The 13,637-nt window shown below is 37.9% G+C and overlaps 1 protein-coding gene across 2 annotated transcripts; it reads left to right on the top strand.

Annotated features, from left to right (window-relative positions):
• The first annotated feature begins 823 nt into the window (after window positions 1-823).
• Window positions 824-6,643, top strand: LOC148957651 (uncharacterized). Of its 2 annotated transcripts, XM_089114835.1 has the most exons (4): window positions 824-1,993; window positions 2,526-3,835; window positions 4,049-4,285; window positions 5,304-6,643. In XM_089114835.1, exons 1-4 carry the CDS (start codon window positions 1,171-1,173, stop codon window positions 5,379-5,381), a joined length of 2,448 nt encoding a protein of 815 aa, XP_088970961.1. In that variant the 5' UTR covers window positions 824-1,170; the 3' UTR covers window positions 5,382-6,643. The 2 variants fall into 2 exon arrangements, with proteins under 2 accessions (XP_088970961.1, XP_088970960.1); XM_089114834.1 differs by having other exon boundaries at window positions 4,049-6,643.
• The last annotated feature ends 6,994 nt before the right edge of the window (window positions 6,644-13,637 follow it).

Here is a 13,637-nt window from a genome sequence, read left to right as displayed (position 1 = left end):
CCCTGTATCCCCGTCCCTTTTTCTAAGTAAAGTCGTTGCTAAGTCAATAGGGAAAATTTATCTGATTGAAGTTTAACAAAACGCGAATTACAAAGCGCGTCAGCAATTAAGACTTTGATGTTATCAACATTCAGAAAGTAAAAGAAGTTAAAACATGAAAACAGTTTTGAGCGTATCGCCATGGAGACAAAACTTTCTTTAGCAATTTTGTGCTGTTTCTATTAGAATTGGGTCCCTTGTTCCTTATCTTTCACTTGCAGAGGATTTGATGCTAAATCGCTTGCAAAAATGCTTGTAAAGAATAGAAGCGACCATTATTCAGATGAGGAGAGGAGATGGCTCTGTTCGCCCTTGAAAACTGAAGTTAGTGTAAGGAGACTTTTGACAGGGATTATAAATACCATCCCCAGTTTGCTAATCTATGCTTTATCAATTATAGATGCAAAGTTTAATTTTCTACACTACAAAACGACTCATATCCACACTTATTTTATGGATTTTTCGTCAAACTAAGATCCGTGCGTGTGTTAAAAGATTTTTTTTATAAGGTATGGCAGAGCAATTTGTTGGAAAGTTGGACGAAAGCCATTAGCTTTTGATTGGAAACAAAACATTCCCAGAAAGGTTTGCGATAACGAAACGTTGTTTCTAGAAAAAACACAATTTATCAGGAATTGTCGGAAAAGTAGTAATGATCAAAGTCAACCTGGATATATTTCACCCCAGGTTGTGATTCTTTTTCCATACTGGGCCTACTTTTATTAAGGTTTCAAAGCAGACTTGATAATTTTCTCTGCAAAATTCAAACCAAAAACAAAGGATTTTCTTTCTTTTAAGATAAAACTCAATCAGCGTTATCTTGTATCATGTAAAGGGCCACTATGTCTCTGTATTACTGAGAATATTTCAAACAATCACCCTATTATATAGCACAATCTCAGCACCTGCAAGAGCTGTCCCTCCTCAGTTTCTTCTTAATAATCTTCCAGATACCAAATGAATACAAGTACCAAATGAAGCTTTGATAATATTACCTGTCGGGTCGACTTTGTCTTTGTAATTTCCTAAAGCAGGCATTGTATCTGATGACAGGATGTAAAGCAATTAATATTTAAAACTTGTTGAGTGCTGTTATTTGTTTCGAGAAACTTGCATTTATTCCAACTGAGCATGGCAATGCGAGTAGCAATCATGTTTGCACAGGCATTATTGCTGATGCTACAATATCACATCGTTGCAAGCAGAGAATTTCATGTAACAAATGCTTATTACATTCGACACTACAATGGAAGGTGCCTGGAATACGATGGAATACGTCAGGTTCTGTTTTACGGTCGGGTTTGTCGTGAGAAGTTTGAGTGGCAAGAAGGAGCTCGACTCATCCACATACCAACAAAGAAATGCGTTTCTGTCAATTCGACGAGTGATGGGACCTTTTTATCCTTGACGAGTCAATGCAGTGGCACAAGCAGTTTATTTCAGTATGATCATAAAAATCGTGTAATTAGCCATCGTAATTCCAACAAGTGTCTACATCCTGCAGATGGAGGCGCTGATCCTATTGCAAACACTGGGGTTGTTTTGAAAACAGGCTGTGATAAAAACACCAATAAATACTATTTTAGAGAGACAGTCTATTTTATCATTCGGCATATTGGCGGACTATGTTGGGTTTACGACTCGAACCACAGTATTGTCAGGCTGAGTAACAAAGTTGCTTGCGATCGCTTTGAATACGTAAATGATAAGCTTTTGCGACATGTGGAAACCGGAAAATGTGTTATTTTCTCGAGCTCTTACATTCGTTTGACTGATGAATGTAGATCAGCACAGCCAATGTACGGTGATGAGCATTCACTTTTACATTACGGAGTAAGCCAATGTGTGCAGCCAGCAAGCGTCGCTCTTTCTCCTCCCGTCAACAACGAACTTGTTCTGCTCAATAGCTGCATTAATGAGGACAGACTGAGGTTCTACTTTTACGACGACAAAGGTATTTCAAAATGTCATTATGTATCACGCAGTCTTATCCTAAACTTATATGTTTATCGTTTATATCTCTTATGAATTTAAATTAATTTAAGTTCGAAAAAGCTAGCCCAGCGCCTATGCCTAACTTTTAACCTCTCAAAATGAAATTATGCGCATAAATGCAGTTTTTTGGTCAACATGGCCTGGTCGAGTGATATTCTCAGGTACGTGGCCATGTTGATTTGGTCGACCTTGTGACAGCAAAGATGTTAGCTGCATTTTATGTGAAGAAGAGCTTGCCAACCTAGGAGGGCTAGTCACCTAAGAGGGTTGGAATTTACTTTAGGTTAACGTAAAACTTTATCTGTCGGCATTTGCTTTATTTCTTACAAATGTAAATCGTTTAAGATGATATTAACTTGAAATTAATCTTAAACAGAACTTTGTTGTGCACCAACGTTGGCTATTCTTGCAGTCCTCTGGTAGGCTCCTTTCTAGAATTCTTGACAGTGTCTGCAAGCTACCCAATTAGAAGAACAGTTTTTCCATTCTAGATGTTTTGAAAGTAAAAGTCATATCGGAGTCCTGTGATGACATGCCTGCTTCATCTACTTGTCAAGCTTCCAAAGGGCATGTTATTGTAAATGGCCGTCAGTACAGCCCTAGCACACGGGGTATCAATGTTGTTATCTTTGACTACAGAAGTGGCCTGTTTGAGCACAGCAAAGCTTATGACGTTCTTGGCTTCTCAGGCCCCAGAGATGACTTAGCAAACTTTCTGAATAGCCTAACGGCTGGTAAGATTCTTTTCTTGACAGTAAAGGATGCAGCTAATTTAAACGCCAACCTTGCTCTAGCATTGCAAAAAGTCGGTGTTTCTGCAACATTTGCTACCACACCTGTTCCAAAAACGCGTTCATCGTTGGCCTATATTGGATATACAGGGCAGCAGAGAAAAAGTTGGGAAAAGTCTCTGAACAGGCTTGGTGGTGGAGGAGGCTCAACGATTGAAGTTGTCATTAACAGCTTTGTTGACCGTAATGGGATAAATGATTGTTCAAATGAACTTGGGGTACGAACAAGAAAAATACCAGACTCTAGGTTTTATGCAAGGACGACTTGGATAAACGACTTGTACCATAGGCCATTTCAAGCTAGGTTACACCTTAACACAAACGGGTGGTGTTCACAAGGAAATGTGCCAGTATCGGATTATTTGCAGGTAGACATTGGAATAACCAAGCTCATATCTGGCATTGCAATTCAAGGACATGGCATTGTTTTTGATCATGGCATTACCAAATTCAAAATTGAATACAGCGAAAATGGCGAGAACTGGCAATTTTATAAAACTGACCAAAACTTGGTTGAAGAATTTCTTGGAGTACGAAAAGTGGATATGTTGGAGACGAGAGTGAACTGGTTCCGTAGCATGAAAACAAGATTTATCAGGGTTGTGCCAACAGCAAGAATATCAGCAATTGGCGTTAACTGCATGAGAATTGAATTATATGGCTGTTCAATAACAAGGAGCTTTTTGAGTGTCCAATGGCCATCAAGGACTAGTCAGCAAATAAATGACAACTACAAAGGATCAATAAATACTTTTGGGACAATCAAGGAGAACTTAACTGTAGGCATATCAATCGCGGCCAATAACAACAGCCTTGCAACAAATATTGAACAGGTCCACTTTAAAAGAGTGAATGCGTCTACCACACTTGATAATGGAACACTTGTAAAAAACAGCGGTGAAGTGAATGCATCAACAGACCAAAAGAGAAAGATTGATAGTGCGACGTTCACTGAGTTTCATATAAAGGAGGAGAATTATTACTCATTTACAGTCGATTTTACTGGAAAGGTAATCTTTTTTGGTTGAAACCCCCTGGCAGTAATTCATTTGTAAACCTGTCCCTTCCACGTGTGCTTCTGATTTAGGCCTCTTCCAAAATATTTTTATTTACTATACATCTCGATATTCCATGAAATTTGCATTGCGACACTTGCTAGCAATAGACTTTTTGACACAGCTTTTCTGTGTTTTGTATTTAACTTTAGTCTACTCTCTCGGCAGATTTTAGATGCCGAACTTCCAACAGGAGACCGACGTTATGTCATGACCCTAGAGAGTCGTTATGGAATCCTTGCATATGCAGAGCCTCTTACAATCAAAAGGCTACAGCCAGACAGAAGCATTCTCCAATTCAATGTCACAAACGAAAACTTACAACAGTTTGTTGAAAACAGTTATCTCCACTTGAATCTGTCAGTTTCTCACTTGGCTGTAGCAAGTCATTCAAATGCCTATGCAGTAAGTATAATGATTTACTTCAATAGTGAATTCCTTGAGTTCAAATCATTGGCATTTGAGAACAAAAATCGTTTCAGTCTTGAGCCATCAAGAAACAAGACCGGACATGGTTTTATCATGATTCAAACTGATACATTGTGGCTACTCAACAGCCAGCAGCTCTCTGTTGTGCTTAAAGTAAAGATTCCCATTGCTATATCAAGAGGTGAGAATTTTATTGGAAATATAATCGTCGATTTCTCGTATCGCAACAACTTGAGAAAGTTCAGCGGAACTGTGAATTCGACTTTGGATAAGCTGATACCCTTCAAGTGTAAGATTGACCAAGGTAGAGATGTAACCGTCACGTCAGTCAGGTTACCGCCTCCTGAATTCAGCATGGTTTATGACGAGGCAAATGGGCAATTCATTTTCTGCAACCACAAGAAGATCGACAGGAGTAAAGATAGTGTCGTTTGTTATTCGCAAAGAAATGACAGTGCTTCATGGAAAAGCATCCCCTATGTATCGGCAGTGATGGGTGTTGATGGTGAAAAGAAAACTGTTTATGCGTTGGACAGAATGGGAAAATCATACTCTATGTCCTCCTTTCCATACACCAATTTTGATCATGTGGAGGATTCGAAGTGGATTGCAGTAAAGGATCTGCCACAGTTGCGGATGTCCTTGAAAAGTGATACTATTTCTTCATTGCCATCGTCAATATCAAATGCCTGGATACTTTCAGTTGGAGGAAAACCATTTTACGCCGCAACATCTCGCGGAATATTGAAAAAATCTGGTGATTTGTCTTGGAAATCAGTTGTTTCATGGAAGTAATTGGAAATTCATTTGACACTAGGCCGCACTCAGAAGATTTTGCACCATTTTCTGACAAAGTCTTAATGCAATATCAGAATTTATTAGTGAATGTGTTTGAATGAATTTTTCAATTATCTCTTTTGCAAGAATGTAGAAATAAAAGTCTTTGATATTTCTAAACATATCAGATTATTCGTATTTTATTTATTTTTTACAGTTCCCTGATATTGAGCCGTCTGCTTTTGCGCCATTGGGGATAAAACAACTTAGCACCCACGTGCCAGTATGCACTTAATGGCGCGGAGAACGGTAAACACGCCCAAAGATTTTCTCAAAAATGCACGTAGGCTTCATTTCTCAAGCTTAAAGGCAATCTGTCTCGTTGTGGATTGGTTAACGAGAACAATAGCTGGAACAATAGCCTAAACACGATTCCAGCGCTCCGCCATATTTTTTACAATGCGATAAATTAAAGGGGGATTTGAAACAATAAAAATCCCTTTATTCTTATAACCAACGAACGTCGTGACAGATTGCCTTTAACGCTCTAGTGATGAGTGCGGAATTTACCTTCTGCATTCACGTTATATTTACATTATTTCAATCATTTGTTATGTAGCAAAATCAACGCCATAATTAACGCTTTTGCACTTAGGGTGTTAATCGAGCGATAGAGTTGCGAAAAATTGGGCTTAAACCGGACGGAAAACTTTAAAATAGATTGTTTATTTTGCCAAATGAGCACGTGACTCAGTAAGTTGACAGGAAAAACTTGTGAAAATTAACAAGTGACTGGAAGAAGCTGTAAAAAGATGAAACATTGATAAGTGACTAAAAGTAGCTAAACACATTTTACATATGGGCATTAATCTAAGACTGGAAGAAATTATAAAAATATGTAAAAATTAACAGGTGGCCGAGGAAATCAATAAAAATTAACACGTGACTAAAGAATACTATGAAAATATAAACTTTACTGAAGAAGAAATATCAATTAACACGTGACTGAAGATTATCATAAAAATATAAACGTAACTGAAGAAGGCTATAAAGCTAAGCACAGGGATCAAGCAACTATAAATATTTTGCACATAACGGGAGATAGTAAAAATAAAATAACGCTTGACTGAATATATCTAAGAAGGTATATTTTCTCTAAAGAGGATCTTCCATAAGTTTAGACTTGAAGCAATATATCGTTTCGTGAATATTCTTAAGATAGTTTTGATAGATTCTCACGTTAGTGAATTTAATCTAATTAGCTAATTTTTGTTCTTTATATATTATTCCTGATCTTTTGAAGATCATTATAGCTGCTATGCAGAAAAAGAAGATCACTTTTGAACTGAGATCCTGGTTTAGACTACCATTAGAAAGTAGCCTAGTAAGATTGAACATGATGCATCACCAACTTATCAACCCAGCATGCCATTCGTCACATTTTGTAAATATTTATGCAATCGACTTCATGTTGAGCTGAATTTAAGATATAGCTGATTATCCTGTAGATGAAATACCCTATTACAAAATGTCACATGTATGTTTTGATTAGCACAACAGTTTTGTGTTTTCTCTTTGTGTAATTATCTACTATGATAATAGTGACTAGTTAAACATACTTGCTGTTATGTTTTTACCCAAATTGTGAAGTACGTTTTGCTAGAGAATACTCTCCTCCCACAGAGGCCATTGGGGAAGAAGATTGGATGTGTTATTTTCCTTCCTTCTTTCCCTTTGTACCTCCTTAACTTTTCCTTACCTTCTGCAGTTTCCTTTATCCCTTTCTCTCTCCCTAACTCCCTCCTCAATAGCCTCTGCGAAAAAAAATAACTAGAGAAAATAATGCAAGCCTTAAGCTTGGCTGTAGGCTAACATATTTTTAAGGGAGCCTTGCATTAATGTAAAATGTGATCAAAACGTGATCAATCACGTTTTGGTCAACTCTCAGTAGAGTTTCTTGCTATTGGGGGACATAATTCAAGTGACTACCAGTGAACAGAAAATGAAACTTAACTATTTGCAGCTCAACATTATCCACCCAAAGAGACTGCTAGACATGCATCAACAAAATACACAAGAGTGCTAGAACTCTTGGCACCAGGAGCTTCCAGTGCTAAGGCAGCAAACTGGACAGGAAGAAAATTGGAGGTTAGGCAAAGACTATCAGTTGGTGAGTTAAGAGGAAAGCTCTGAGAGACTAGGCTTAAATGGCTAGGACATGTAGCCAGACGAAAGGATACTTACACGGGGCGCAGGGCCCACTCCACTTACGCGGGGAGCAGGGTTCACGGAAAATGATGGGAAAACCGCTAATTTAAAAATCTGACATCTGCGATCCTTTGTTTTGATCTGTTACTGCAGGAAAATTTCTTCTCAGTATCTTTCAGGGACCAGCTGTCGATAGCCTAGAAACTCTCAACTTGCTGTCTGATCAGCTTATACCGCAAACGGCCTACTCTTGGCTGCAGGCGAACATCTAATATGATGTATGGCTTTCTCAATCCCATACATTAGAGAAACACGCGGTAATTTGCAAAATTTCCGATTGCTTTTTAAAGTCAGAGTTGAAGCATTTAGTCTTAGAAAGTAGTTTGGATATTACTTTAGCACATCTTGACTTTCCTTCTCAATTCCAAATCAATCCCAAATCAATCCCAAATCAATCCCAAAACAATCCCAAATCAATTCCAAAACATTCCCAAATTAATCCCAAATCAATGCTGATGGAGTTAAGCCGAAGAGAAAAGTACCTACAGTATCATAAGTTATAGTGCATTATCATATTCAAAAAGGTGATATAACAAGATAATTTTCATTTTATTTTTAGAAGATGTAGCTTTTTTGATTTGAAAAGTCCCAGCTCACTCATAGGCGTGGGAAATTTAGAGTTCCTATATATTTTGATAGTTCCATATCACTGAAGCTATAATATTTGGAGAAGATCCACACTAAGCCCCCTAAACATTAAGCATCTGCTTCACCTATGAGTTCACTTAATCTTCTGGGTCCAAAAACTAGATGATAAGTCTGTTTTTTTTTCTTTCAACCTTCTCTAAACATCATACAAAAAGCGCGACAGGTAATTGTTCTCGACGTGGCTGGCTAGCAAGATTTACCAGAATTGGTCGTCTCAATAGCTATACCACGCAGCGATGCAGAAATTTCTAAGATATGAATCAATCAATGGTGTTGCTGCCTGTAGAATCTCTATTGCCTTATGAATCGGTTGAAAAAAATCGGTTTGGAAACCGATAAACATAAAAGCGCTAGCACATTAAGGCGCTATTTTTGTGGCGCTATTCAATGCTATTGGTTACACAGAAAATAACATGTAAAGAATTATCATGACTTCTTCCAAGATCTCATTGAAGATATAAAGAAACTGCAAGGCGAGGCTCAGAAAACTTTTCAACTCCGCGCAAATGCCAATGGTTTTAAAATACGGCAACGAATGATAATTGTAACTCTCCATTCAGTAGAAGAAACATTTGCTAAACTGTGGGTGGATAAGGTGTTAAAGGAAGTCCAAAAAGATGACGATATTACATATATGATCATGTTTAACATGACTTGCCATGAAAGAGGGAACGCCAGCACTTAGTTGCACGGGGTTGCATCCTTTTAGAATTTTCCAGATTTATGGGTGAGTTTTTGAGAAATCTTTTGTATTAGCTGATATGATTTGGTAAAGTGAAGAGGCCGATGGAAAAAGCACTCTCACTGCCTTAGACATTCTGGAGTGCCGAAAGGGGATTCTTGAAGCTAAGATAAAGACATGACAAAGATCCTTTATGGGACAAGGGAGACTCCAAAGCCTTATAATTGAATCTGTAGAATCTGATATCGAAACAAAAGTAAGGAGCTTTTGCCTGGACCGAAAAAGAGAAAGCGTCTTCAAGGCTTCAAGATAACGGATAAAATCGTATTTTCCATGCTCAAAATTTAGGAGCAAAGACTGAATGCTATACAAAATATATTTCAAAGCATTTGATTTCAAATTTCACCCTATATTTGAGTGTTGATGTTTTCGTAAATGTCCAGGACACAATCCCGCGATCAGTGTCTCTGTACATCGTTTACTTATGGCAAGACAAAATAAGGGATTATTTTATCTTGCTTATGGCAGGTCCAGTGCTCATTGCTATGGATCTTGCAATGGCCCATCTGTGCTCTTGCAAAAGGGAGCGATATGCGTGAGTGGCACAGCCTTGGGCTTTGATTTGAGATGGGACCGGTTGCGCAGTTGGTAAAGCAAACGACGAATGGGTCGCTGGTCGCGGGTTCGAGCCCTGCTCTGGTCTTGTCATGCGTTCACATTTTCCCTTTGTATATGTAAAAGCTTGTCATACATGGCCTCTATGCCACTTATTACGTAGATGACGAGGTTATGGAGTGGATTGGTTTGACTTTGCAAAGGCGAAGCGACAACAAGGCCTATCCTAATGTCTTGTATCGTGTAGCTTGTAATCGGAGCCTAATGCTCGCCTTTCAAATCGCTGGCCGATCACAAAGATTACTTTGTTGGCTCCATGGTTGTCCCTGGCTATCTTTGACATTTGAAAATTGTGTTGCTACGAAGCATCCATCCCAAACCAGGATCGATGGTGCTTGGTCTTATTATCTATCAGTTCTAATTTTCTCACCAAAGCCTCCCACTTCTTGAAACGAAAGCTATCTCTTCTTTCTGAAAAGTGCTGCTTTTGATTTAAACATGTCCCTTTTCATCGTAAAATCACCCATTTTAGCATAGAAACCCCCTTTTGTATGCTCCCCTAGCACATGTCCATTATTTATGTTGTACCCTTTCAATATTCTCTGAATACCATCAGATTTTTATAATCTTTTTTAAAGCATGCCCCAGCAAGGGGTCCTGCAGTACTGTACTGTCCCCCACGCTAGTCCCCAAATACAAGCCTTTGAAAAACGGTTTAATGTCCATGTTTTAAAAATCTGGCACTGTACGTTACCCATTTAGTTTGCTAGTTACTCAAACCAAAAAATTTTTTTTGCCTCAATACCTTTCCAGGACCATCAAAACCTTTGAATTTTGCTTCCATTCTGTGGTCGTAATGAAGGAGGCTACTTTAGCCATTAACGGGGGCTAAGGTTAGTAATACCACAGATCGGTGCATAAAGGTGACCCACGTTAATATAATGCAAACAAATGAGACGAAGAAGAATATGTAAAATTTTCCTAACCGGTGGAGTATAATAAAAATGTTCATACTCATTAAAATGTTAATACTTTAAAAACAATGTACTAAGCAGATAGCAATGTTCCTACTCTGTTCATAATGTTCATAATTTTTCCTGAAAAAAAAGCCTTTTTCTCACTCAATCTTCACAAACCCGCATAAGAAATCTCTGCCACGTCCTTTAGAGAAACCATTGCCACTCCTTATTAATCCACTCAAATTTTTTCTCAAATTGTCCTTTTTTCTTTGACATGACCATTTCATACCAAAAGGCAATCTTATGACGATAAGAGCTCTGTTTTTGAAATTTCATTTTTCTTGAAATATTTGTTGTTGATTATTGATTTTTCCTAATGTTTTGATTTACATAAAATGAAGCAAAGCTAAATGCGACAATTTTGTCTGTAGCATAGTGCAGCGAGGGCAATTGGAAAAATCACTCCTCTCACTAACAGCAGCATCGCTTCCATTGTGGCTCTAGGTAACAGGAAACTTCTTTGACCGATATGGAATCCCAGCTAGTAAACAATGATTAGATAAGTTTTTGCACAAATCAATTGGCAAACCTCTTGTACCATTCTCATACATTCAAATTGACCGTTCAACGAAAACTACTTTGTTTCTTATGTGAATATGATCTCTAGCGATATGTAAAGGATTCGCAAAAAAAATTGTCATTTTAAGGATGAAAAAAGTTTAAACAAGAATATGTTGAGCTTTTTGTGCCAAAACAGCTTGCTAGGTGCTGATTTACCTCAAAAAACTCTTGCAATCTTGTGTATTTTTACTCATTGTTACATAAATTTAAAAAGCTTTCAAGTTCAACAGTAGATTTCTCGCTTGCATCTCATACTCTTGAGAATAAAAATTCGGGATGAATTTTTTAACATGCGTATAGTTCGAGTTCTGAAGTAATCTTGCGTGGTAGTTGTTTTTAAGCCTCTTTAAAACAGAATGAAGTTTTCAGACAATCCGCTAGAAATTTAGAACTTTCAGTTTTTGCAGTAAAAGTTAAGTCGTATTGAGGTTTTCTTCTCCGGACACCGGTTTCTAGAGCATATGGAATATTGAGCATCAATTACTTGTGCAGGTGCCAATACTCATACGTTGATGTGTCTTATATAAAAGGAGCGACAGAGAGGAAAGTCACTTGAGCAGTAAGGCGATATATGTGCGGTAAATCAATTGATGAAGAAATTTCAAAGGCACTCCGGCAGCAGCATTTTTCTTTTGTTGTACATTGAATTTCCGTACCCAGAAAGGTGAGCTAGACATTCACGTTTCTACTTAATACTAAAGATAAGCTTCTTAAAAAAATTTCTGTCACAATTTTTTGTGCAAACATCGGTAATTGACTTTTTAAAAATAAATTGCATTTGAGATACGTATTTCTGGCTCTTTGTTTGCATTCAGTACTTTTTTAACAGTGATTTTTACTGTTTTACAGTGACACGATCTTAAATTTAAAATTCACTGCCAGACAAAATCTTGCGCATCCGTGACACGAATCCTTTTACCATTTACTGTGACCCAGCAGATACAAAGCTCCGAGGAAAGCCAAGTCAGTTATGCTAGGAGCTATCCGTTTCCACAACAAAAAGCACTATATTTTACAAAGCATTTTACATTTGCATTGAAAAAACTCGATGTTTTATCTACCTACTTTTCAATCAATTGAAAAACTGTTGTTATCAATCGGTGCGTACATCAGACTAAAAATTAGTTTAAAAAAGATAAAAAGCACGGCGTATTTGCAAATATTAAATGCTTTTTGGCCATAGATCAACTTTTACTCAAGATTCCAGAGATCCTGGACAAAATTTTTGCATCGTTACGTCGGCACATAGAGGCTTCGATTATGCACTCCTGTACTTGGCAGCTTTGCTTCGCTTCTTCGTTGACTCATCCATTGCGTCGAGTTGTCGTTGAATTCAGTGCGTTGGGTCGTCGACCCTTTCAGTGCGTCGTGTCGTCGTGTCGCCGTTGCATTCACTGCGTCATGTCCTCGTCACATTCGTTGCGCTGGGTCGACGACTCTTTCAGTGCGTCGAATCTTCCTCCTCATTTTGAACACCCTTCCGTGATTTCCTTGCCCTAATATGCATGCTATGTTATCATGCCATTTTGCCACCAAGTCTTCTGTCGCAAGTTTTAGGCACGTTTAAGAGGGAGAGTGCCAAGTATTATTCAATGAAACTTTTCAAAAGATCTATGTTATAAATGTTAAAATCACCTGAAATCACCTGAAACCGCCTGAGATCACCTGAAACAGCCTGAGATCACCTGAAACCGCCTGAGATCACCTGAAACCGCCCGAGATCACCTGAAACCGCCTGAGATCACCTGAAACCGCCTGAAATCACCTGAAACCACCTGAAATCACTTGAAACCGCTTGAAATTACCTGACACCGCCTGAAACCACCAGGTGGCTGCGCGAAGCGATCGCTGAGATTCGCTTTTATAGAGATTGGCCTTAATGTTATAGGTATCATTCGTAATCTTATTCAATCCGTGCTTTGTAGTGGTGATAACAAAAACTAAGAGGCTTTAATACATTAATTCTTGTTGGTGAGCTCGATCTGTTAAGAAGGAACGACTTTCTCAACAATGGATCGCGTTGCTCAGATTTCAATTATTCAATACTTTTCAGCGTTGAATTAGTTTTGTATAGCAGCATATAGAATTTACCCAACCTAAGAAAAATGTGTTTTCCTGACATGTTTTTCTTCCCCATTGGACATGGCATGAATAGTAAATAAAAGATGCTTTATTTATCATTAAAATAAAGGTTTTGTTGTTAGTTAAACAAACTTGGCTATTATAAGATTTGAAAAAAATGTTTCTTTTTTACTTTGTACTTCATTTTCTATTTTTGAATATTCCAAGTATCCCGGAGAAATGTTTGGACCTTGCGAAGATGCTAAGATTTATATTTTTTCCCCGAAAACGCTATTTCCTTTTGCCTATTTCCAATTATTTATTTCCCATTGACTCGAGCGTGACAATAACATAGTGTGAATTTGCGAAAATAGCACGTGATTTTTGGACGGTTCATAGATGAAACAAATATTTTGTTGCCTAACCTAGCCTGCGAAACTTCTTGTCATGACAATTGAACAGAAGGAGCGTAGTAGAGTCATTTACATTTTGACTACAATGTATGCATTCATTTAGGTCTTCGAGTGAGAAATGTGCGTTAATCCGCTCCAGCTCCAGCTTGTTCCAAGCCAGTTCTATTATCGGGTCTGACTGAATATGCAAACAGTAAACGTATCTAGAGAACTTGCATCCTCAACGTGTGTTTTCTTCATTCTCAACTAATTGCATGGATTACGTCAAGATCCTTTTAATTTTT

This window comes from Rhopilema esculentum, chromosome 21 (assembly GCF_057945365.1).
Source record: "Rhopilema esculentum isolate cy_ngs chromosome 21, ASM5794536v1, whole genome shotgun sequence".
Classification (NCBI taxonomy): domain Eukaryota; kingdom Metazoa; phylum Cnidaria; class Scyphozoa; order Rhizostomeae; family Rhizostomatidae; genus Rhopilema; species Rhopilema esculentum.
This window is presented reverse-complemented; position numbering and strand designations above follow the sequence as displayed.

Coding starts and splice junctions, on each gene's coding strand:
- LOC148957651 (XM_089114834.1), top strand. CDS start 1,171: ATGGCAATGCGAGTAGCAATCATGTTTGCACAGGCATTATTGCTGATG. Junction 1,994..2,525: donor CTACTTTTACGACGACAAAG/GTATTTCAAAAT, acceptor TTTCCATTCTAG/ATGTTTTGAAAGTAAAAGTC. Junction 3,836..4,048: donor CAGTCGATTTTACTGGAAAG/GTAATCTTTTTT, acceptor CTCTCTCGGCAG/ATTTTAGATGCCGAACTTCC.